General features: G+C 57.0%; 3 protein-coding genes across 5 annotated transcripts; 2 read left to right on the top strand and 1 right to left on the bottom strand.

Moving 5' to 3' along the window:
- Nucleotides 1-256: 256 nt before the first annotated feature.
- C21H1orf50 (chromosome 21 C1orf50 homolog) lies at nt 257-3,444 on the bottom strand. Its single transcript, XM_075773475.1, has 4 exons — nt 3,259-3,444; nt 2,592-2,678; nt 1,366-1,497; nt 257-760 (listed from the first exon to the last, which is right to left on the bottom strand). The coding sequence occupies exons 1-4, from the start codon at nt 3,400-3,402 to the stop codon at nt 578-580; spliced, it is 546 nt and encodes a 181-aa protein (XP_075629590.1). The 5' UTR covers nt 3,403-3,444; the 3' UTR covers nt 257-577.
- A 140-nt stretch (nt 3,445-3,584) lies between these two features.
- Nucleotides 3,585-13,188, top strand: P3H1 (prolyl 3-hydroxylase 1). The gene is made up of 15 exons (XM_075773423.1): nt 3,585-4,085; nt 4,578-4,730; nt 4,949-5,138; nt 5,609-5,740; nt 7,299-7,438; nt 8,177-8,266; nt 8,379-8,431; nt 8,801-8,922; nt 9,088-9,215; nt 9,322-9,417; nt 9,543-9,693; nt 11,904-12,021; nt 12,238-12,313; nt 12,481-12,621; nt 12,702-13,188. The coding sequence occupies exons 1-15, from the start codon at nt 3,627-3,629 to the stop codon at nt 12,825-12,827; spliced, it is 2,175 nt and encodes a 724-aa protein (XP_075629538.1). The 5' UTR covers nt 3,585-3,626; the 3' UTR covers nt 12,828-13,188.
- A 1,176-nt stretch (nt 13,189-14,364) lies between these two features.
- On the top strand, nt 14,365-18,378 carry CLDN19 (claudin 19). Of its 3 annotated transcripts, XR_012838585.1 has the most exons (6): nt 14,365-14,596; nt 15,508-15,672; nt 15,901-15,988; nt 16,442-16,588; nt 17,470-17,588; nt 17,982-18,378. XR_012838585.1 is itself a non-coding variant. In XM_075773467.1 (5 exons), the coding sequence occupies exons 1-5, from the start codon at nt 14,374-14,376 to the stop codon at nt 18,028-18,030; spliced, it is 672 nt and encodes a 223-aa protein (XP_075629582.1). In that variant the 5' UTR covers nt 14,365-14,373; the 3' UTR covers nt 18,031-18,378. The 3 variants fall into 3 exon arrangements, 2 of the variants coding, with proteins under 2 accessions (XP_075629582.1, XP_075629583.1); XM_075773467.1 differs by lacking the exon at nt 17,470-17,588; XM_075773468.1 differs by having other exon boundaries at nt 17,470-18,378.
- Nucleotides 18,379-23,963: the final 5,585 nt, after the last annotated feature.

The raw sequence follows: 23,963 nt of genomic DNA, 5'->3' as shown, positions 1-23,963 counted from the left end.
CCTGAAGCCTGCATGGCACTTCTGAGGATGCTCTTCCCAAAGAAGAGCGCTCCAGGTCACCCTGTGTGCCAGACTCAGGGGTTCGGACCAGCCGGGACAGAGACCAACAGACTCAGGTCACAACAGACAGGGTTTCAGCCGCTCTTCCCAGGCCACAGAGCTTCCGAAATACAGGCATTTTAATGAGGGGCAAAATCCAGCCCTGAAATCATTACCTGCCGCAGGCAGTCACAGTGAGGCACACCAGAGCCGGACAGATAGGACATATTTTATAGCATTACCACATCTGCCCCAAGGATTTTTACTTTTTGCCCCAAGCCCTCTTGGAACTGACTCCACCTGATGTTATCTGCTTCTTGCTACAGCTTGGCATCAGTCAAAGAAATAAATTACTCAATTACTAGAAAATCCAGTAAGACTGAATGCAGAATAAGTCTCATTAAAGCACAGAGCAAGTACTGGCAGCATCAGCACTTTTGTTTCTTGGTCTCGTTCCTTGCTCTGCCTTTGGCAGCGTGCAGGCACCGCGTGTCCTCACGCAGGGACTCTGCTCGGGGGGTCCCTGTGGTCACTTGTGTCACTTGGTCAGGCCCTGGAAGTTGGGCTCCGTACACGGTGGCAGCGCAGCTTGCCGGCTCAGCAGCTTATCCAGGATGTTTATTTCAGCATCTTGTCTCTCAATGTCCTCAAATGGAGTCCAGGACATGTCGTGCTGGAGCTTATAGGCACCGAGAAATTCGTGGGGACTGGTCCCCCATTCCTGGAAGAGAAAGGAAAGGGTCACGTGGCTGCTCAGTTTCCCTTGGAGCTGGGCTGTGCTGTCCCTCAGCCCAACCTCTGCCCATGCTGGATAGCCCTACTACCTTTGAAGAAGACCCAGCTACGTCATTATCCCTTTTTCTAACCTAAAAATAGGCTCAACTATCCCACGTCTAAGACCAGGTGCTGCTGACACAGGCAGGCTTGGGGATACAAGATCTCCCTGACCTGCACAGAGCTGCTCTGCCTGCTCCGTGCTTTGCTCTAAAGCCTTCACCCTACACCTAATAAAACAGGAGGCCTGGAAGGAGGATACCATGGCAGGTTAGCAGTTGTTCCAGAGAAAGAACTGCAGGGACCAAGAGGCAGAATTCAGGTCCACGCACCAAAGGTCATCTTGCCCACCATCCACCAAGAGCTAAGAGAACTTCATAATATGGTTCTTACACCAGCAGAGTATCTCAGACCAAGGACAAACGCCAGCTGAGCAGGAGCCAACAAATGCCTCCATCAAGTCGGTGCTTTTGTCCGAGGTCCAGAAGTGCCCAAGCACTACAAACATGGTTTTTTGCCCTCCCTGCTTCCTCAAGGGCTGCTACCACCCACCTTGGGAGACAGGATGGAGAAGTATCGCTGGCCACTCTCCCGCCTGTACATGTAGTAAATGTTTCCTGGCTTCTTCACAAGGTTGCAGGCCACATGGTGCAGATCAGCATCTCTGTTAGCTTCATCCAAGACCTGAAAATCAAATTTAAAATTTCCACACTCGAAATAAAATGACAGCACACTGTCACCTCTCAGCCAGAGCCCGAGATACATCACTTGGCACACCGCTCGCGAGGCCTTGTCCTCCTCGGCGCACATCTGGCTTCAGGCAGCCCATCTTCACTTGCCCCAGGAAGCAGATGTTTTCCAAACAGAGGAAGTTTTCTCCAGGTTTTCCCTGTCAGTTGGACCTCGGAGCTCCAGCCCCCCTCCACAGAGGCGGAGATACCACCAAGCATCAAGGACATCTTCACCACAGCCCCAGGTTCGCCTCTGTGCCTGACCCCACCACGTGCAGGACTCGTTCCTCGTCTCACAGCTGCTGGACCCTGGGGGCTTCCCCGCTGCAGTCCCCGGGGAAGGGACAGCAAACAAAGGGGAATTCATCTCCCCAGCTCCACCAGCTGACTGCTCCACCACAGCTCCACCAGTTAACGATTACATGACGAAGCGGCCTGGATGGCAGCGGGCCAGTCGCAGTGACTGGCAGATCCTTTCCCACTCAGGCTCTGAGATTTCTCCCCCAGGGTGAAGTCTGAATTGAAGAGGACAGCCAACCCCCCTGGGCTTGCTGCTGGGGCCACCTGCTCCAGCAAATGAGCTGGGACAGACTGGAAAGCCAAGCCCGTCATCAGCTAACAGCTCATCTTCTCCCAGGCGCTCAGATCCGGCCAGAGCCACGTCGTCACCCCGCTGCGCCGAATCCTCCCGGGAGCACAGCCCACACGCTACGGTGACAGGAGTTGCCTGTCCCAAAACCAGCGTCATCTCTCTGTCCTTCCTGACACCCGAGCTGCTTTTGACCGGCCGCTCTCACTCCTCCACCTTAACAGGATGCGCAGAGGACTCAGGGGAAAGCACCAAAACCAACCCTCCCCCAGCCCCAGCTGATACCAGACAACAAACCCTCGTTATTTTCCCACTGAATCTTCTCTACGTGGCTCCTGGCCACGACCGACACCCAGGCCCCAGCTCTCCCCGAACGTCTTGCAGTTAAGACGGACGTTAACCTCCCTCACAAGCGCCAGACGACGAGCCTTCTGCCCAGCTCGCGGAGGCGTCCTCACCTTCCGAGCCTGCTCCTGCAAGTACCGGATCTGCTCGGCAATGACGGTCAGTTTATTGCAGGCATTCGCTCGGATGAAGTTGTCCGCCTGCGAGGAAGAACGAGGATTGGTCCGAACGGGGAAGAGCCGCGGCCCTTCGGACCACGCTGGACGCGGCCTCGCTCAGGGCTTTACCGGGGCCGTGGCGGTGCAGGAGCTGCCCCGCGAACGGCTGGGGGGGGCGGCCGTGGCACCCCCGGGCATCGGGGTGACAGCCGTGGAGCAGGGACCGGGCGCCGGGAGCTGCCTCGGCACGCTGGGTGGCAGCGGAAGGGAGCACCGGGACGGACGGGGAGGCACCGGGACGGACGGGGAGGCACCGTCGGGGGAACAAGAGCTCTCGGCGGGTGCTGGCACGGACCGGGAGAGGCACCCGGGCACAGCGGGTGGACTGAAGGCGGCAGGGCGTACCGGGATGTTCCGGGAGTCACCGCGGGGCTGCCGGGCACAGCGGGAGGTACCGGTGTGGGCCAGGAACACGGGAAGGTACGGGGGCGTACCGGGAGGGGACACCGGAGAGCAGCGGGACGTGCGGGGAGGCCCCGGGCCCGCCGGCGGCTGAGGAAGCCCTGCAGACGGCGGGACAGCGGGTACCCGCGTGGCCCCGCCGCCGGGGCCCGACCCTCACCTGCTGCACCTGCCGGGCCAGGGCCACCAGGTCCCCGGGGTCCCCGACGCGGGCGGCGCGGCCCGTGCTGCCCTCCACCAGGGCCAGAGCCAGGGCCGGGCCCGCTCCGCCGCCGCCGGGCTCCGCGCCGCCCTCCGCCGCCATTACCGGCCCGTCGCGCCACGCCCCTTCCGCCCAGCGGGGGCGTGACTACGGACGGTACCGGGGCGGGGCTACAGGCGTCGCGGCTGCGGACGCTGATTGGTCGACGGGCGGGGCGAGGCGGGAGGGGCGGGGCGTGGTGCGCCCCGGTGCCCGGTTCGGGGGCGGGGCGTCCGCGCCTGAGGGGCGGGACGGGTGGCGCGCGGGCGCGGCCCCGAGGCTCGGCCATGGCGCTGCTCGCGCTGCTGCCGCTGCTCGTGCTGCTGGTGCGGGCGGCGACGCCACCGGAGCCGGGACCGGGGTCGGTACCGGCCGACCCCCCGCTGCCGGCCCAGCCACCGGATGCTCTGTTCGCCGCCGGCGCCGAGGCGTACTCTCGGGGCGACTGGCCCGCCGTGGTGCTGCAGATGGAGCGGGCGCTGCGGGCCCGGGCCGCCGTGCGGTCCCGGTTGGTGCGGTGCCGCCTGCGCTGCGCCAACGCCACGGCCGGACCGGCGGAGGGGGCCGAGCCCCAGCCCGAACCGGTGCTCCGCGACCTGCTCTTCTTCCGGGGGCTGCTACGCCGTGCCGCCTGCCTGCGGGGCTGCGGGCCCGCCGCGCCCTCCCGGTACCGACTGGGCGACGAGCTGGACCGCGAGTTCCTCAAGCGCAGCCCCTACAACTACCTCCAGGTCGCCTATTTCAAGGTGCGGGACCGGCGGCGGGACCGGGGGCGTGGGGGGGGTGTCTGAGGGCGGCGGGACCGGCAGCGACCCCGGGAAGGGTAGGGGGGGGTGTCCCGGTGCCGGGCGGGGGTGGGGATCCGGGATGGGCGGGATGCCCGGGGGGATCCCCGAGCCGGAGGGGGGTGATGGTGGGATGAGACCGAGAGAACCGGACGTGGGTGATCCGGGGGGGGGGGTGTCCCGGGACCCGGGAGGGGTCCGATTGTCCGCCCCGGTGGGGTGGGGGGTGTCGGACGGCGGCCCCGGGCCCTGCCCGTCCCTCCCCTGCCCCCCCCCGCAGTGCCACGTCGGAGCTCGGCGGAGCCACCCCCCGTCACCGCCCTCCGTGTCCGGGCTGCGGGACCCCCGGCCACCGTGACGCCCCGGGGACGGGGGTCCCCTCCGTACCCCACGGGGGGTCCGTGCCATGGAGCGGGCGCTGTCTCACACCCCCCCCACCCCCGTCCCGCCTAGATGAACCGGCCGGCGCAGGCGGCAGCGGCCGCACACACCTTCTTCGTGGCCAACCCCGGGCACCAGGAGATGAGGCAGAACCTGGAGTACTACCAAGCCATGGCGGGCGTCCGCGAGGACGACTTCACCGACCTGGAGGCCAAACCTCACATGGTGAGACCCCCCCTGCCTTGGGCAACCCCTCCCAAAACACCCATCCACTGCTGGACCTGGGGGGTTAGTCACACCACGGCTGTTGGCTCAGCAAGCTCATGAGATGTCACCTTGGTGCTGGAGGTCCATCCCCATCCCAGGGGGACAAGGCACCCTGGGCGCTTCATCACAGGGAGCGGGGCGTTGAGGCCCCACCATCACTTCTCATCCCTCCGCAGAGCGAGTTTCGGCTGGGTGTCCGGTTTTACACGGAGGAGCAGCCGGCTGCTGCCATCCTGCACCTGGAGAAGGCGCTGGAGGAGTATTTTGTGGCGGACACTGAGTGCCGCGCGCTCTGCGAGGGACCCTACGACTACGAGGGCTACAACTACCTGGAATACAATGCAGACCTTTTCCAGGCCATCACAGGTGGGAGCCGCCCGTGCTGCGTCCCGTCTCAAGAGCTGGGGACAGTCCTGGGGGGGGTGGTAGTCCCCAAAGAGGTCCCAAAGACCAGGGGGAGTGGGTCCCCAAAGAGGGCAAACCCCATCCTAGGTTTTGCTAGGAGGAGTGTGGCCAGTAAGTGGCTGGAGGTGTTTGCCTGTGCTCAGCACTGGGAGTGATGCCCAGGAACCCCCCCAAATTCCAGAGAGATGTGGGGAAGCAGGAGAGGGACCAGCAGAGGGTCACCAGGACACAAGGGTGGGAGGCTGAGGATGGTCACTCCTTCCCCAGAGAGCAGCACAGAGGTGGACAACCACCATCCTTGAGGGTTTCCACCACCGAAAAGCTGTCAACAGCCCTGCGGCAAGCAGGAGATTGGAGTGGAGACCCCTCAAGGTCCTGTCCACCAGCCCTTGGGTGACCACAAGCAGTGACATGGGGTTTTTCTCCACCAGATCACTACATGCAGGTGCTGAGCTGCAAGCAGGGCTGCGTTACGGAGCTGGCCTCACAGCCTGGCCGGGAGAAGCCTTTGGAGGATTTCCTGCCCTCACACTTCAACTACCTGCAGTTTGCCTACTACAACAGTAAGCAGCTCATTGCCCTGTCCTCTGTTGGCCATCAGCGCTGGACATCGTGCTCCACATGGGCCATTCTTCACAGGCAGAAATCATAGACCCTCAGAATGGTTTGGGTTGGGAAGGGACCTTCAAAGATCATCTAGTCCAGCCCAAGATGCAGGGACATTTTCCATGAGACCAGGTTGCCCAAAGCCCCATCCAACCTGGCCTTGAACACTGCCAGGGAGCCAGGGGCAGCCACAGCTTCTCTGGGCAACCTGTGCCAGGGCCTCAGCACCCTCACAGGGAAGGATTTCTGCCTCACATCCCATCTCCATCTCCCCTCCTGCAGCTTCAGGCCGTTCCCCATTGGCCTGTCACTCCCTGCCCTTGTCACCAGCCCCTCTCCAGCTTTCCTGGAGCCCCTGCAGGGACTGGAAGGGGCTCTAAGGTCTCCCCGCAGCCTTCTCTTCTCCAGGCTGAACAACCCCAACTCTCTCAGCCTGTCTCCATGGCAGAGGTGCTCCAGCCCTCCCATCATCTCCGTGGCCTCCTCTGGACTCGCTCCAACAGCTCCATGTCCTTCTTGTCCTGGGGACCCCCGAGCTGGACTCGGTACTGCAGGGGGGTCTCCCCAGAGCAGAGTAGAGGGGCAGAATCCCCTCCCTCGACCTGCTGGCCACACTGCTGGACACGCAGCCCAGGACACGGGTGGCTTTCTGGGCTGCAAGCGCATGCTGCCGGCTCATGTCCAATTTTTCATCCACTGCTATCTCCAAGTCCTTCTCCATAGGGCTGCTCTAAACCCATCCATTCCCCGGTCTTTACTGATACTGGTGGAGGACCTTCCATCTGACGTTGTTGAACTTCATGAGGTTCACACAGGCGTGCTTTTCCAGCATGAAATGTTCCCCAGGAGGTCTGGATCTCGCTGTGCCTGGCTGCGGTAACCCTCCATGTCACTTCAGATGCTCAACTCCCGGGCAGCTTCGCTTTCCAAGTAAAATAACAGCCTGGAGAAGCATTTTTATTTTTTTTTTCTCCTTCCACGTCTTGCTCCAAACCTCAGAGGCACCCTCCCTCTCCAGAACAGTTAGTTATAACCCAGGCAAATATGCCTAATTTTATTTTAGTTTTTAATCACCTCCTTAGAAAATTCTAAACTGTTATTGTGCAAATTTCTCCAACAGGAGGAAAAAATATATGAAGTCCAAGAAGATCAAAAAGCTGCAATCCTGTAGATGAAAGTGGGTCAGAGTGCTCAAGTGGCTGAAAATTGCAGGTTAGGCTGGAAATGGTTGGGTCTTGCTGCCTGGAAATAGGCTTCAAGATGTTTTCCAAGCCATAAAACTACCCAAGCAGTGGCCCTGATTTCTGGTGAGGTGATTTCTGGAGGCAGGAGAGCACCTTGGACTCTTAATTTTGCCGTTGTGGCAGCAGTTATCTTTGCTCCAGAGTATCTGCCCTACTTAGGAGATCCTTTGGAGAACAGCAAGGTCTTTCTCTCTTGTTTCTCCTCCATATCCGTGTTTGCCTTGTCTCTGATGCTCTTGGTCGTGCCATAACATAACGTTTCTCTTTGCAGATGGGAATTACGAAAAAGCCATTGAATGCGCCAAAACGTACTTGCTCTTCTTCCCAAACGATGAGGTGATGAACCAGAATTTGGCCTATTACACTGCCGTCCTGGGGGAAAACCTGGCAGGACCCATCCAGCCCCGAGAGGTGAGCAACCGGCTGGGATGAGCCATCCAAGGGACATCTTGTGCCCTCCTTGGGGACCTTTGCAGAGGTTGTGGCATCTGCTCTGGATGGGTCCGCTCTGGTCCAGCCGCCTTTTGGTGGCAAGGTGGAGAGGAATGGATGGATGCAACAGCCAACAAACTGGAAAATAGCTGAGAGACTGAAAAACATCACTGGCAAAATATCTTTGGCCAAGTGAAGGCTTGATGGCTTGCACAAATGGACCAGCTCTTGTGGGAGAGGTCTGCGAGAGGCAAACGGACAGACTTTTTAGGAGGATCTGAGCCCACCTCTGCTACAGACTTCTACAACTGAAGTGAAATTGCTTAAAAGGGGAGGATTTGGCTTCAAAATAGCTGGATCCAGACGCTTGGGTGCTGCCTGGGATGTGGTAGGCAGGGAGAGAGGTCTCTGCCCCATGTCAGCTGGAGCAGGGAGGCGAATCTGCTTCTAAAGAGCTTCCTGCGGGAGGGACGTGCCTGTGCCTCTGTCTCCCCCCGTCCTCTCCCCAGGGCTCATCCACACGGCACAGGGAAGGTCATGCATGATGGGGAAAGCCACTTGCTTCCCAGCTGCCAGAGGGACCGGGAAACCAGGGCTGCGGGTCCGGCGCAAGGACCATGGGAATGATGTAAACCCAGCACCCTCCTGCCCTCGCTTGGGGTCTTTCCAGAGCCCTCGTGCCGTGCCCTCACCTGGTCCCTCTGCCCTTCGCCACAGGAGATCCAAGCGTACCGCCAGCGAAGCCTGATGGAGAAGGAGCTGCTCTTCTTCAGCTATGATGTCTTCGGCATCCCCTTCGTGGACCCGGTGAGTGGTGGTTGACCAGGCTGGATGCAGTGTTGATGGAAAGGGGATGAGGGGTCTGCATCCCAGCCAGATCCTGATCCAACTTCTGATGATGTTGTTCTTCTGGTTGCAGGACACATGGACACCCGAAGAAGTGATACCAAAAAGGCTGCGAGAGAAACAGAAGTGAGTGTTCTCCCAAGCTGATGGCCAAGACTACCCAATGGGGGGGCCGATGGGACATACCCCTCTTCCTCTGTGGTGTTTGGGCCAAAGACTGTGGCCATGGAGCTACTGCCATGGAGAGTTTTTGGTGTTGGGTCTGGAAGAGGCTGCTGGAGGGCAGAACTTAGCTCCCCATCGGCCCTTGGGGTGATGGGGATGGGTCAGTCATCCTGAGCAGCTCAGGGTGAGGGATGTGTTGAGATGACTCTGTCCAGCCTTGAGCTTTGTCACCAGCCCCTGGAGACAACTCATCCTGTCCTTTCCCTGGTGCCCCTTGTTGTCAACACGGGAACAACAGGGCAGCAGAGCTGATGGCTGCTGCACACACAGGGTGGAGCGGGAGACAGCGGCACGCATCTCAGAGGAGATCGGCAACCTCATGAAGGAGATTGAGACGCTGGTGGAGGAGAAGGCCAAGGAGTCTGCTGATATGAGCAAGTTCATCCGAGAAGGTACAGGGAGCCAGGAGGGGAGGTGGGATGGGGACCTTCATGTCCCTGCTGCCAGCCCACGGTCCCTCCACACGGGTGGTGGCAAGACCAGAGCTTCTCCCAGTGCTGTACCCCAGGGTTGGTGGCACCCATCCCTGCATCCTCCTGATCCCGTTTGTGCCACAGGTGGCCCCTTGGTGTACAAAGGAGCCAGTGTCACCATGAACTCCAAGACCCTGAACGGCTCCCAGCGGGTCGTGGTGGACGGAGTCCTCTCTGCTGAGGAGTGCCGGGAGCTGCAGAGACTCACCAACGTGAGCATGGGGACGGGAGGAGCGGGCAGGGATGGGGCAGGGGATGCTGAAGGGTCCCATCCTGCGGCGCAGAAGTCAGACCAGTAACACCAATTGGGTTTTGCAGGCAGCTGCCTCGGCCGGGGACGGCTATCGTGGGAAGACGTCTCCTCACACCCCCAGTGAGACCTTCTACGGCGTAACTGTCCTCAAGGCCCTCAAGGTTAGGGTGGCTGCGGGGGGAGAAACAGGCTGTGGAGACAAGGGAGGGGGGTTTGAAGGCAGGCAGCTGCCGGTGCTTGCCCAACCTGCCTGGGGCTGAGCGTGCGTCCTGTTCATCCCCCACAGCTGGGCCAGGAGGGCAAGGTGCCCCTGCGGAGCGCCTACCTCTACTACAATGTGACAGAGAAGGTGCGGCACATGATGGAGTCCTACTTCCGCCTGGAGGTCCCGCTCCACTTCTCCTACTCCCACCTGGTGTGCCGCACAGCCATTGATGGTGAGCATGGCCTCGGAGGAGCACGACCCAAGGACAAGCAAGTCTCCTTCAGCCTCTTGTCCTGTCTGGGTCCCCTCCAACAGCTGGGGTGGTCTGGTCTTGGACCTTTCCTTGGAGACCTCCTTGCTGCTGCCTAACCTGCTCCTTTTCCCAAAAGGAAGGTGTGGGAAGCTTGTCCCTAAGCCTGGTTTGGGAAGATGAGCAGCTCTGTTGGTTGCCTCCAACGGGGCAGGTGGCTTCATGCCATACAGGATTTCAGCACTCGGTGGCACTTGGGATCAGGTGCTGGGAGAGGCTGTGTCTGGAGGGCCATGGAGATTCACAGTTTCACAGATTGGTAAGGGTTGGAAGGGATCATCTAGTCCAACCCCCCTGCTAGAGCAGGATCACCCAGAGCAGGTTGCACAGGATCGTGTCCAGGCGGGGTTTGAATCTCTCCAGAGAAGGAGACTCCACCACCTCTCTGGGCAGCCTGTCCCAGGGCTCGGTCACCCTCAGAGGGAAGAAGTTTTTCCTCATGTTGAGATGGAACTTCCCGTGTTCCAGTTTGTGCCCGTTGACCCTTGTCCTGTCACTGGGCACCACAGAGAACAGTCTGGCCCCTTCCTCTAGACACCCACCCTTTAGATATTGGTAAGTGTTGATCGGATCCCCTCTCAGTCTTCTCTTCTCCAGGCTAACCAGCCCCAGCTCTCTCAGCCTTTCCTCATACCAGACATGCTCCAGGCCCCTCATCATCCTCGCAGCCCTCCGCTGGACTCTCCCCAGTAGTTCCCTTTCTGTCTTGAACTGGGGAGCCCAGAACTGGACACAGAACTCCAGATGTGGCCTCACCGGGGCAGAGTAGAGGGGGAGGAGAACCTCCCTCGACCTGCTGGCCACACTCTTCTTAATGCACCCCAGGACACCATTGGCCTTCTTGGCCATGAGGGCGCACTGCTGGTCATGGAGAGCTCGTTGTCCACCAGGACTCCCAGGTCCTTCCCTGCAGCACTGCTTCCCAGCAGGTCAACCCATAACCTGTACTGGTGCTTGGGGTTGTTCTTCCCTAGGTGCAGGACCCTACACTTGCCCTTACTGAATTTCATTGGGTTCGTCTCTGCCCAGCTCTCCAACCTGTCCAGGTCTCGCTGAATGGCAGCACAGCCTTCTGGTGTGTCGGCCACTCCTCCCAGCATAGTGTCATCAGCGAATTTGCTGAGGGTACACTCTGTCCCCTAGCCCAGGTCATTGATGAATATGTTGAACAGGACCAGACCAAGCACTGACCGTTGAGGCACACCACTAGATACCGGCCTCCAACTAGACTCTGTGCTGCTGATCACAACCCTCTGGGCTCTGCCATTCAGTCAGTTCTCAACCCACCTCACTGACCCCTCATCTAACCCACACTTCCTAAGCTTGCTAACAAGGATGTTATGAGAGGCAGTATCAAAAGCCTTGCTGAAGTCAGGGTATACAACATCCACTGCTTTCCCTTCATCCACCCAGCTGGTCATGCCACCATAGAAGGCTATCAGATGGGTCAGGCATGATTTCCCCTTGGTGAATCCATGTTAACCATTCCCAATAACCTTCTTCTCCTCCATGTGCTTATTGATAACCCCCAGAATAAGTTGCTCCATCATCTTTCCAGTGATGGAGGTGAGGCTGACTGGCCTGTAGTTCCCTGAGTCCTTCTTGCCCTTTTTGAAGACCAGAGTCACATTGACTTTCCTCCAGTCCTCAGGCACCTCTCCTGTTCTCCATGACCTTTCAAAGATGGTTGAGAGTGGCCTAGCAATAGCATCTGCCAGCTCCCTGGGCACTTGTGGGTGCATCCCGTCAGGGCCCATAGATTTGTGGATGCTGAGTTTGCCTAGGTGTGCTCTAACTCAATCCTCCTCGACCAAAGGTCTTCCTTTCTCAAGACTCTCTGTCCTGCCTCCAGGGTTTGGGTTTCCTGAGGGCCGACCTTAGCATTAAAAACTGAAGCAAAGGTGGCATTCAGTAACTCCGTCTTCTCTGTAAGGGACAGAGAAGGCCATGGGACAAGGCAACAGAGGCTTGTGCCACCCAAGTGGCCTCTCATGGTCTGTGCTCCAGTGAGTGGAAGGGTTTTAGGCTACAGGTGACTTTCTTGTCACCTCCAAGCATGTGACACTTGGGGACAGACCCTGGTCCTGCAGGGACAAAGGGGTCCTGACGTGCCAGGTCTCGTTCCACCCTAGAGAAGCAAGAAGGCCGGAGTGACAACAGTCACGAGGTGCATGTGGACAACTGCATCCTCAACGCAGAGGCGCTGGTGTGCGTGAAGGAACCTCCAGCCTACACCTTCCGGGATTACAGGTATTGGTGGTGTCTATCAGCCAGAGCTTCCCCGCCTGAGGGCACCATGGCTTGGTGGCACCTGAGTTGGGAGGAGCAGGGTGCGGTGCGAGGACAACCCAACCTGGGCTCTCCTGCCTCTGGCTCTTGCCATGGTGTTGGGGGAGCTCCAGACTCGCCTGCTTGCTGGAGCTGCAGTGATGGTTGTCACCTCTGCTTGTCCCCTGCTTCCTTTAGTGCCATCCTCTACCTCAACGGGGACTTTGAAGGAGGAGCTTTCTACTTCACCGAGCTGGATGCCAAGACTGAGACTGTAAGTAGCTCAGCTCCCTGAAGATCCATGTGCAGCACCAACCCCAGCTCCTGCCTGCTGGCCCCATCCCCTGTGCCACCCCAAGGGATGAAGTTGGGTTGGGGGAGGACCAACTCATCCCCTCGCCCACCGGGCGCATCCTCACTGGGGTCTCCCATCCATTGCAGGCGGAGGTTCAGCCGCAGTGCGGCCGTGCCGTGGGCTTCTCCTCTGGCTCGGAGAACCCCCATGGGGTGAAAGCCGTGACCAAGGGCCAACGCTGTGCCATCGCCCTCTGGTTCACCCTAGACCCTCGGCACAGCGAGCGGGTAAGCTCCCTCCCCGGGCAGCGGGTGGGTTTTTTGGGGGGGATGGCAGCCATGCTTATCCCCGTGGGTCTGCCCCACAGGAGCGCGTGCAGGCGGACGACCTGGTGAAGATGCTTTTCAGTGCGGAAGAGGGAGATTTGCTGCAGGAGACGGAGACGGAGCAGGAACCACCAGCTGCCATCGCGGTGGGGAAGGACGAGTTGTGACGTCCCACGGGGACCAGGATGTCCCTGCCGGGACCAGACACCAGCGTTGCGGCTTCAGGCTGCTCAGCCATGGGTCTGCCGGATGGGACCCCCTCCTGTCCCCACCCCACGTGGGATGGGGAATTGGGGGATGCCCTGCACCACCCCTGTGGCATCCAGCATCCCCCCTGCAGAGCTGACCTGGGGGGGGGGGGGTCACAGAGACTCTGGGGGGTGACATGGGGGACAAGGGAGGGATGCTCTTTTAGGGGTGAGGACCTGGTGCCACGGTAGCAGACGTGTGCCTTTCCGCTTGCTTGAACCTGCGGCTATTTAAGTGCCTTCTGCAGAAAATGGGTAAATAAAGGTGGTTTTTTTCTAAGCTGTCGCTTGCTGGTGTGGGGGGGCTGGAGGCTGCTGTGTCCCCCTGCCCCTTGGCTGTCATCCAGCGTTGGGACACATCCTTCCCTCCTTGCAAACATTTAACCAAGGGTTTTGCAGCCGTGCAACCCCGCAAAGGTGTTTGTGGGGACAAGGGGGACTTTGGGGGGGGGGGGGCAGCAAGTCCCATGGGCACCAGGGGATTTTTAACAGGGGCGATGCAACCCCCGGCATCTCGGAGCATCCTCTGGACCCTGCTCGTGCCGCGTGGGAAGGGACCCATGATTTTGGGGAGGAGGGAACTGTCCTTGAACAAGAAGGACATTGAGTACTGTGGCACCCCCGAACAGGGCATCGAATTGTTCCCGCCGGTGTCCAGCCCCGGCCATTTCCATAACCATCCGGGGAATGTGAGTAAATAAATCCTGCCCCACGCCACCGGAGCCGGACACCCCCATAATATTTGGAGAGGGCGTAGGGCAGGTCCCGTTCAGCATCGGGGTGGGATAGGGGGGTCCTGGGGGACAGTGTCTCTGGGATGAATGGCTGGTCCCACCAGTGGCTGCCCACCATCCCGGCGTCCGACCCCGGCTGGCCAAGCGCGTGAGCAGACTGCTGATGAGGCCAGGGCGGTTAACGATTGCCAGGTCCTGGGGCTGCCGCTTGTTTGGTATCACCAGGGCAGTGGCACGTGTGCCCCCCGCACCCCGTGTCCCCCTCCTGCAGGGGGGACGCCGCCATCAATGCCGGCTCTTGTTGACGCCGTGGCGGCGTGCCCGGGTCCCCCCGAGGAGAGGCGAGGGTCAGGCCCGGCGGCGTGGGGGGCACAACCCCCTTCCCCGCTCCCCTGCTGAATTCCTGGAGCCACCCCCGGGGCCTCTGTGGCCGCAGCGGGGGGTCCTGGCCACTGCGGGGGTGCAGGCAGCCATGGGTGGGGTGGGGGCTCACCTCCCCCAGTCCCCCCTCCCGCGGGGACCCCCATTTTCCCATCTCCCTCCACTGTCACTTGGGGGTTCCCCATCTCCCTCAAGACCCAAATCCCCCCCCAGGCCCTAAATCTCCTCCCAAGGACCCAAATCACCCCCCTCACCCCCTCCATCTCCCCGGGGGGGCGTGGCCTGGAGGGGCGTGGCCGCGGCGGGCCGTGGCGGGGCAGCGCGGTGCGGCCGGGCGCGAAGCGGCGGCGATGGGCGGCGGGGCGCGGGAGCTGGCCGGGTACCTGGCGGCGCTGGGCGGGTGGGCGGCGGCGCTGGCGGCGGCCGTGCTGCCGCAGTGGAGACAGAGCTCGTACGCCGGGGACGCCATCATCACGGCCGTGGGGCTTCACGAGGGGCTGTGGATGAGCTGCGCCGCGCAGAGCACCGGGCAGATCCAGTGCCGCCTCCACGACTCGCTCTTCTCCCTCGACGGTGGGTACGGGAGGGGGGGCCCGTGGGGATGAGCCCCGCTTCCTTCCGTGGCATAGGGCCGCCCCTCCGTGGGTCTGAGCTCCCCTATGTTTCTGAGCTGCCCTCGCCCCCCTGCAGGTCTGAGCCCCTCTGTGGGTTTGACCGCCCCCCAAAATGGGTCTGAGCCCCTCTGTGGGTTTGAGCCCCCCCCAAACAGGTCTGTACCCTCTCCACGGCTGAGCCCCCCCGTGGGTCTGCGGTCCCTCGCCCCCTCCAGTGGTCTGAGTCCTCGGCAGGTCTGAGCCCTTCTAGCACCCCCTCAGCCATGGGTCTGAGCCCCTCTAACGCGCCTGAGCACCCCCTCAAAAGTGTCTGAGCCCCTTTTGCCCCTCCATTGATCAGAGCCACAGCATGGGTCCAAGCTCCCCCCCCTCCAACCCGCGGGTCTGAGCCCCTCTTGGCCCCCAAGCCTCCCTGTGTCTGAGCCCCCCCATAGGTCTGAGCCCCTTTGTGTGTCTGAGACACCCCCCCGCCCCTGTGGGTTTGAACTCCAGGGCGGGCATCACGTTTGGGGACCGACAGTGCCCCATGGGGACATCACAACCCCCGAGGCTGTGCATCACCCCCGGGGCATTTGGGGACTGGGGTGCTGCTGTGGGCAAGGTGTTTCCCAGCCCTGGAAATCATGGCGAGGATGAGTGCGGCAGGGAGGAAGGTCAGGGAAGGGATTGGGAGCGGTGCCTTGGGTTGAGGCTGAGGTCTCCCCATCAGCCATGCGGGGAAGAAGTGACACGGGAGCCATGCAGCGAGAACAGGGTTAAGGACAGGTTCATCCCCAGCGTGGGACGAGGTGACCTTGCTTTCGGAGACCGGCTTTGGCTGAAAGCACATGCTGGCGAGTGGCTTTTCTTCCCCCTGCCCCCGCCTTGCAGCTTACATGCAGACCTCCCGGGCTCTCATGGTGATTTCCCTCCTCCTGGGCTTCTTCGGCATCATCGTGAGCGTGGTGGGCATGAAATGCACCAAAGTTGGGGAAGAGGATCCCGTTACCAAGAGCCGCATCGCTGTTGCTGGAGGTGTCCTCTTCGTCCTCTCCGGTAAGGCAGCTCCACCCTTTGCATCTCTCTCATGCAGGAGACCTCAAAACACCTTTTAAAAGCTGTTTGCTGGAGGAAGGGGAAAGGTTTGGTGATGGACTGGGTGTTGCTGCTGTTCAACATTTGATGTCTAGTTCAAGTTGTCCCTGCTCATTGTGGGGGGAGGGTTGGACGAGTTAACGTGTAAAGGTCTCTTCCAACCCAACCATTCTATGATTCTACATCCAGGTCTGTGCACGTTGGCTGCCGTGTCCTTGTACGCAACACATGTGACCTACAAGTTCTTCGAAAAAAGCACGGTCCCCATCAATGCCAGGTAAGAGCCCGGCTCAGGGGATGCTATTTATTTGAATCCCAGATTGTCCCTGTGCTTCCCACAGGACCTTCCCTTGCCGGTTTTGGCAGCGTGCAGGGTCGTAGGCAGATGTGCCACACGGGGTGGGACCTATGCCACCCCACAGCGGCCATATTGCAGAAGATCTCCCCGATGCTAAAGCTTTAGTTGGTACCACCACCGACTTTGCGCTGGGACAGAGTACGAGCGTTCACATGGAGTTTCAGCCCAAGGGACAATTGAAGTGGGGGGAAGCCTAGTAGCTAGATCTGGCCAACGTGAAAGGTGGGGATGGCCGGAGAGAAGAAGATCCAACATTTGCTTCAACATCACCTGTAGCCTCGTCAGGGCTTTGAGCATCCTTGTGCCCACCTCAGTTTGCACCTCTGCCTTTGCTGCCTTCCCCCCGATGCTCTCCTCTGTTTATTGCCGTAGGTACGAATTCGGCTCGGCTCTCTTCATCGGCTGGGGGGCCGCCAGCCTCACGCTGCTGGGGGGCTCCCTCCTGTGCTGCTCCTGCCCTGCCAAGGACCGGCGAGGACAGCAGTACTACCGGCAGTCGCAGCCTTCGACGGCTCGGGAGTACGTCTGACCCCTAATCCTGCCCTCCTGCCACCCAGCGCCTCCCTCCCCTCCCAAAAACAGGCAAGACCCCGGCGGTCCCACCCTGCGTGGTCACCGGATGCCCCACGAGACCTTTCTTCTTCTCCTCATCTTCCAGGTTGCAGCACCATTTGCAGCACCATCCTCTAAAATAGGGGGTTTTTGGGGGGTCATGGCTCTGTATCCATCATTGCCGGCCCCCCCACCCCAGCCAGGCGGGTTGGCCTCCCTGGGGACCGTGGGTGGCTGGACCGCGTCCGTCTGTCACGTGGATGCTGCGGAGCGACGGGGTGATGCCGGTCCCGTGGGGGCATGGTGCTGGTCCTGCGGGGGTGTGCTGCACAGAGGCGCTTTGTGCTGTGACCCCCCCACTCTGCCTCCTGTTTTCGGGAGCAAGCGGGGAGCGAAGCCGGCGCTTGGTTCTCCCGGGATAAAGCTGCTGCCCACCCCCGTCAGACCCAGCCCAACCCTGGGCTCGAGCATCCCTGTGTCCCGCTTTCGGGGGCAGAGGGATGCTTTCAGGGTGCAAGTGTACCCCCGCCTCATTGCTACCCAAAAGCAACATTTTTTTAATTAGTGTTAATTCTTAATTCGAGCCCAGTTGCTGGTGCTCCAGCTGAGCTTTGCCAGCTAAAATCAGCCCTGGGCTTATTTCTCACCAGGCACAAATATGTGGCCTTGTTAAGCAGAAGAACAAATGGCGTTGTGCAAATTAAAGCAGGCAAAAAGGGGGCTTTGAACACAAAGCAGTGGTTTGTTTTTATTTTTGGTGCCCAGCGCAGCTATTTTGGGTAGCAGATGGACAGACCCGTGAATTTTGATGCCTCCCCGCTGTGTCCAAATCCCTCTTCCCCTGACAGGATCCCCTGGAGCAGGCGGTGAAGTCTTCAGACCCGACATGCTAATTGCCTCCACCTCCTTGTACCTCGTCTGGACCGCTACTAACTGCTCTGCAAATGCCGTAGCTCCAATTTCATCTGTAAATCCCCCAAACCCCCCCCGTACCTCCATCCGTCCATCCGTATTGCATGTGCTATGCCAGCTAACCTGCAGGAAAAAATAGTAGAAATCAACCAAAGAGCTTGATTATATATTTTTTATTATTATTTTAATTTTTTTAATCCCAATTAGCTGAAGGAGCTGATTTTTTTAAATTTTATTTTACTCCATTTTATTTTATTTTGCTCTATTTTATTTTATTTCCCTGTGTTTTATTTAGCTTTCCTCCACTATTTTTTATGCCCATGTGCTGCTTTGGGTCCTGGTCTGTGCTGGAGGGGAAGCCATGCTATTTTTGCCTTGGGGGGGGTGGTGATTTCTCTCTTTCTCTCTCTTGCGGGACTAACAGCCCTCTTTCTCTTTTAAATTGCAGACCCCCTGTAAAAATGTCTTCACCCATCAGGGGAGAGCAGTGCTTATAGTCTGTCTTCACCCGTCAGGTGCTTGGTTGGCTGAACCCAACTTACGGGGTTCCCCTCCAAAAATACACACCAAAAGCTACTGCAGTGAGGATTGAAAAGGAAACACGTGCTTTAAAAAAAAAAAAAAAAATCAATCAAAAAGGCATTTTTATATCAAGAGCTCAGCATTGTGTAGAAGAATTTTTTTATTCTTTTAATATAAAATTGCATTAACTTTTCTATGGGATGCGTGGCTGTGGGAATGGGACCAGCTGGGATTTTTAAATGCATTTTTTTGCTGATTGTCTGTACTAAAAATTGTGACTCAGTGGTATTAAAATATTTCCGATCATGGGCATCTTTGTAAAATCGTCTCTTTGTTCTTCCCCTTTCCAAATCTGCGCCCGTCCCCTGCAAGCGACTCCTTTGCCAGGACAAAACAACTTCTGCAGCATGGTCCAGGCAGGAGATTCTCCCCCACGCTGAACATTTTTTTGCCCTCCTGGGCAGGTGCCGGCTAAATATCTCAAGTCTTTTGCCATGTGTCACTCTCGAAGGAGATGTGGCCTTAAAAATTGCCTTATCTGACCAGGTGACCCTTAGTGGATGAGGGAAAGGCTGTGGACGTTATCTACCTGGACTTCAGCAAAGCCTTTGACATGGTCTCCCACAGCATTCTCCTGGAGAAGCTGGTGGCTCATGGCTTGGACAGGTGCACTCGTCGCTGAGTAAAACACTGCCTGGAAGGCCGAGCCCAGAGAGTTGTGGTGAACGGAGCTAAACCCAGTTGGTGGCCGGTCACAAGCGGTGTTCCCCAGGGCTCCGTCTTGGGGCCGCTCGTGTTTAATGTCTTTGTCAATGATTTGGACGAGGAGATAGGGTGCACCCTCAGTCAGTGTGCAGGTGACACCAAGTTGGGCGGGAGTGTCGATCTGCTCGAGGACAGGAAGGCTCTGCAGAGGCATCTGGACAGGCTGGATCCATGGGCCAAGGTTTAACAAGGCCAAGGGCTGGGTCCTGCCCTTGGGTCACACCAACCCCAGGCAACACCACAGGCTTGGGGCAGAGTGGCTGGAAAGCTGCCCAGCAGAAAAGGACCTGGGGGTGCTGGTTGACAACCAGCTGAACACGAGCCAGCAGTGTGCCCAGGTGGCCAAGGGGGCCAACAGCATCCTGGCTTGTGTCAGGAATAGTGTGGCCGGCAGGAGCAGGGACGTGATTGTGCCCTTGTACTTGGCACTGGTGAGGCCGCACCTCGAGTGCTGTGTTCAGTTTTGGGCCCCTCACTCCAAGAAGGACATTGAGGTGCTGGAGCGTGTCCAGAGAAGGGCAACAAAGCTGGTGAAGGGTCTGGAGCACAAGTCTGATGAGGAGTGGGTGAGGGAACTGGGGGTGTTTAGCCTGGAGAAGAGGAGGCTGAGGGGAGACCTGATTGCTCTCTACAGCTACCTCAAAGGAGGTTGTAGCCAGGTGGGGGTTGGTCTCTTCTCCAAAGTAACTAGCGATAGCACAAGAGAAAACAGCCTTGAGTTGCACCAGGGAAGGTTTACATTGGATATTGGGAAGAATTTCTTCACCCAAAGAGTGGTCAGGCATTGGAACAGGCTGCCCAGAGAGGTGGTGGAGTCACCATCCCTAGAGGTGTTCAAAAAATGTGTAGACGTGGCACTTTGGGACATGGTTTAGTAGACATGGTGGTGTTGGGTTGATGGTTGGACTTGATGATCTTAGAGGTCTTTTCCAGCCTTAATGATTCTATGATTCTAATTCAAGGCTAAACCCATGGAAAATCCCAGATGTCCCATGCAGGAGGGTTGTGTCCAGCATTGCGTGCTTGCAGCCACTACTTGATCCCTCTGCAGGGCTCTTCCCAAAGCTGAAATGCCACCAGCATCCTCCCCTTATGGACCCTCAAGGCTGGGCTCTCCTCTATTTTCTCCCATTTTCCGTGAATTCAGAGCTGGCTTGTGCCTAATGGGGCACTTTTTGCTCATTTAAGCTGATTTGTGCTTTCCCCGTGGAAGGGAAGGACCCCCTTGCCCCATGACGCTGTGCCTGGTTTTCTTTGGGGAACGCTGCTTTCCATCCAGGTTTTCGCACAGCCAGTGTCTTATCTCAGCATCCTTATCCTGCCCGCAGCACCTGGTCCACAAATACACCCCCTCGCACCTCCAAAAGCAGGGATTTGGGGTCCTTGGTGGCTCCCGTGACATCTCCAAGGGTCACCCGAGGGCTTCCTGGGGATGGCTGCCTGGGCTGGAAGCACATCAAAGGGGGGGGGGTGGGGGTGGGAAAATAGCTGAGTGGTGATAATGGGTTTGGGGGTATAAAGAACCCCACTGTCCTCCGGACAATCCCTCATGTGTTTTGCATAGGGCAAAGCAGGATAAAATACGGGAACGGGACGCTGCGCTCACTGCGATACGTGGGATCTGCGCCCATCCACATCGCATCCAGGCTAAAACATGTTGTTCCCCCCCCCCCCAACATGCTTCTTTCATTTAATAAAACCAGTATGAGGAACAATATTTAGGTTTCTGGTCATATCGCTTGCATCTAAAACCCTGTAAAATAGTATTCATTTTTAAATAAGCAGAAATGAGGGAAAAGGGACAATGACCCCCCAGATGCCAAGATCACAGCAAATCTCACCAAATTGCCATGGCACCAAAATTCCACATAGATAATAGAGTAGGAAAAAAAATCACATTTTTTCTTTAAAAAAAAAATTATTAAAATAATTTTAAAATCCATTTCAGCACCCGTTGTTATATTTAGCACAAAGATGTTTCTGCGGCAATGCTGCCCTTTGCCGGGGCCCCGCAGCCGGTCCACACGCAGAGGGGTTTTTCTCACGCCTCTGAGCCATGACTGTTTTAATTGTTTTAATTTTTTCATTTTTATTCATTGGCCTGCCCCAACGGCATCTACAGAGTCCTCTCCACTTCTATGAGAAGGTCCCATAAAAGAAAACATCTTTATTTCTTCTTTTTTTTTTTCCTTTCAGCCATAGCAGGTTTATGCTGCACAACATGTGCTAAAACGCAAAGATTTGGGTCTCCTGTCAGCACTATTTTTTTAACACATGGGTTTTACAAACGTAGTGGGACACAAGATCTGATTTTCACCTTCATTAACCAGGGAAATTATCTTAGTTATTCAACGATTGATAGATCTACCCCTCTGCCTGTATCTTTTTAACCTTCCGAAAGGTTTCAATTGAGAATCGACAAGGCAGATTAGTTTGATATATAATAAACTGACTGTTTAGATGAGCAGAAAATAAAAATAAATCTATTTTGTAGGTGTTACCAGGGCATGCAGCTGCAGTTTTATATTGTAGAATTTCACCTGTCATGGATGTCCAAGTACCATAAATTTTTGAGATGTAAATGTTGGAAAATGAAGGTACACAAACTCCCCTGGAGGTTTTCAGCACTAATTCACCGCTACGTGCCCAAGCGTTGGACCTGCCATGGGTCGAAATCCTGGGGAAACAGGAAAACCTGAAATAAAGCCACAGCAATAGCAGACACCAAGCACCTCGGTGCCTCCGCGGGGCTGAAGCTCAAATTTGCCAGGAGCCTGGTGCGTTCCCCAAATCCCCACAGTTTGACGCTGTAGAGGATTATCTAGAGGGGAAAAAAAAAAACACCAAGCACCAAAATAAACCTAAAAAACCCAAGTGCATCTCTTAAATATAACCCATGAAATGGAAATATGGATGTGTTTTCCATGGGTGTAGGAGATGAGGGCGTAGTGACGTCTGGGAGCCACAGGCACAGCTGAGCCCAGCGATGCTCAGAGGATGCCACAACATGATGCTTTGCAAGAAAGTGAGAGCAAAAAGTGGGTTTTTTTCTAAATAGCAGGGGATCAAGGAACAAACCTGCAGTTTTTAGCGCAGCGCCAAGTGCTAGACAGCTGGGGTATGACTTTCCAGGGCCACAAAAAAACCTCCTCAGGCGCTGACCAGGCACGTTGTCTGAGCCATAACCACTGCAACCATTATCACTTGTTTTCCACTTAATGGGGGGGGGGGGGGGAATAGCTTAATTATTGGCTGCATGCCTGGCCAAAGGGCTTTAATTATCCTCCTTGTATTTTAGCTTTTATCTCTGGCCACCTCCACCCCTCTGTTTCTCTTGCACCATTCCTGGGGACCCAATATGTCTTAGGCCACTCACTCCAAGGCAGTAATTAAAAGGTCTAATTAAAAAACATGGGATATTGGCCCAGGACACAGAGTTCCCCACCTGGGGAGTGTTCCCAGTGGGTTCCCACAGGTTTCCCCACGTGATATTTTTTTGGGAGGCTCCGTTTCCAACCTATTGCCGTTTTAACCGCAGGGGTGCCCATCACGCCACGGAGCACAAAGCCCGTCTGACATGTCATGGAAAAACCTTAAATAGCCCAGCACGGCTCCGGCAGGCGTTGCATTTCCCCGACTCCATCAGGTGGGTCAGGATCGAATCCCATCAGCGCTCGAAAACCTTCAAGACCCAAGTCCCCAGCCCCAGTCATCGGTGACAAAGAGCTTTTGCCATCGTCCCACCCAAGCAAGGATGAGCCTGCGGTGAAGGTAATGCTCCCCCCCCAAAATTTTTATTGCTAACAGGGTTCAGAGCTGGTTTTTGCCACAGTTAAGGATTTCTTTCTTTTCTTTTTTTTTCTTACTCATATAACTCAAATGGCTGAACAGATTTTCTTCAAAGGCTCCAAAACAGCCAGGGTCTAGCAGAAAAAAAAAAAAAAAGGTTATGGAGAGTTAGCTCAGAAGGGAGCCTGGGAAATTAAAAAAAATACTATAAATTAGGGTCTGAGAGGCTGCCTGTTAATAACGTATGCTCTCAGAGCAAAGCTGATGGAAGTGGTCAGAGACAGGGTGAGGGGCACCTCTGCTCCCAGCGACATCCAAGAGAGGATGTCATGGGAGATGTTGCTCACTGGGTGTGGGGATCATGACCATCCTGCCGCCTCTGTGCCATGCCAGGGTGGGCAGCATCTGGCTGAAGGTCACAGATCTTGCCATGGTGAAGAGTCGTCACCCTACGATAATTAACCCATGCAGTTCAGAGACCCATCGGGTCTCATTAATTAACCAAATCATGGGAACTCCTCTGCCCAAAGGGCTGTTCAGGCACTAAAACATTTAGCAACCTGGGTTGCAAAACACAGCAAAGTGAGATTCCTGGCCAGGCTGTGGAGATACAATGTCCTCTGCTCCATCCCTTGGGCACAGCTCCCCTCTCTGCAAAGTCCCTCCATCTCTGGCTAGGATGGAAAACAGATGGTCCCACCTCCTCTGGTCTTTGGAAAGCCTTTGGCAGCGCTCAAGGGCACCCACATCCAGCCCCAGCAGCCGTCATCCACCTCCATAAAGGGAGATGCTTTCTTTGCGCTCACTGTTTGAGATCAGGACACCTCCATAGGACACTTGCTTGTGCTCCAGCCTGGATGTTTCAGCACTTCATTGCTTTTCTTGGGAAAAAAAAAATCAAGAAAAGGTGGGTGATCTTCCCACCAAATCACATGGATGCAGGGATGGAGGCATCAAGAAAATGGATATCATATCTCAGGATATCAAGAGACACATGCTCAGATCACAGGCCTTGACAATAGTAGTTGTTTGACAATGGTTTCCAGCAGCTTTTGATTCCTAAAGGGCAAGTACTAATGGTTGGCAACCTCAAATGCTCTATTTGGAAGAGAGGACATCTAGAGAGCAATCCAATGGGGGTATATCTCCACTGCAAGTGTAATGTGCCCCTGAAGGCCATGTCTGCATGCAAACCTGGTGGCCCAACCTCAGCTAAGGGTATTAGAGCACTTTGGCAGCTCTCAGGACCATGAGATGGGCCCCAGATGACTCATAGGGATCCAGAGGACACCCTGGCCCAGGTGGCACTTTGTCCTTGGTGGATCAGGTACCTGGGAAGCGGCCAGAGCAGAGG

The sequence above is a fragment of the Balearica regulorum genome, chromosome 21 (assembly GCF_011004875.1).
Source record: "Balearica regulorum gibbericeps isolate bBalReg1 chromosome 21, bBalReg1.pri, whole genome shotgun sequence".
Classification (NCBI taxonomy): domain Eukaryota; kingdom Metazoa; phylum Chordata; class Aves; order Gruiformes; family Gruidae; genus Balearica; species Balearica regulorum.
The sequence above is the reverse complement of the archived record's forward strand: the minus strand, read 5'-3'. Positions and strand labels throughout refer to the sequence as shown.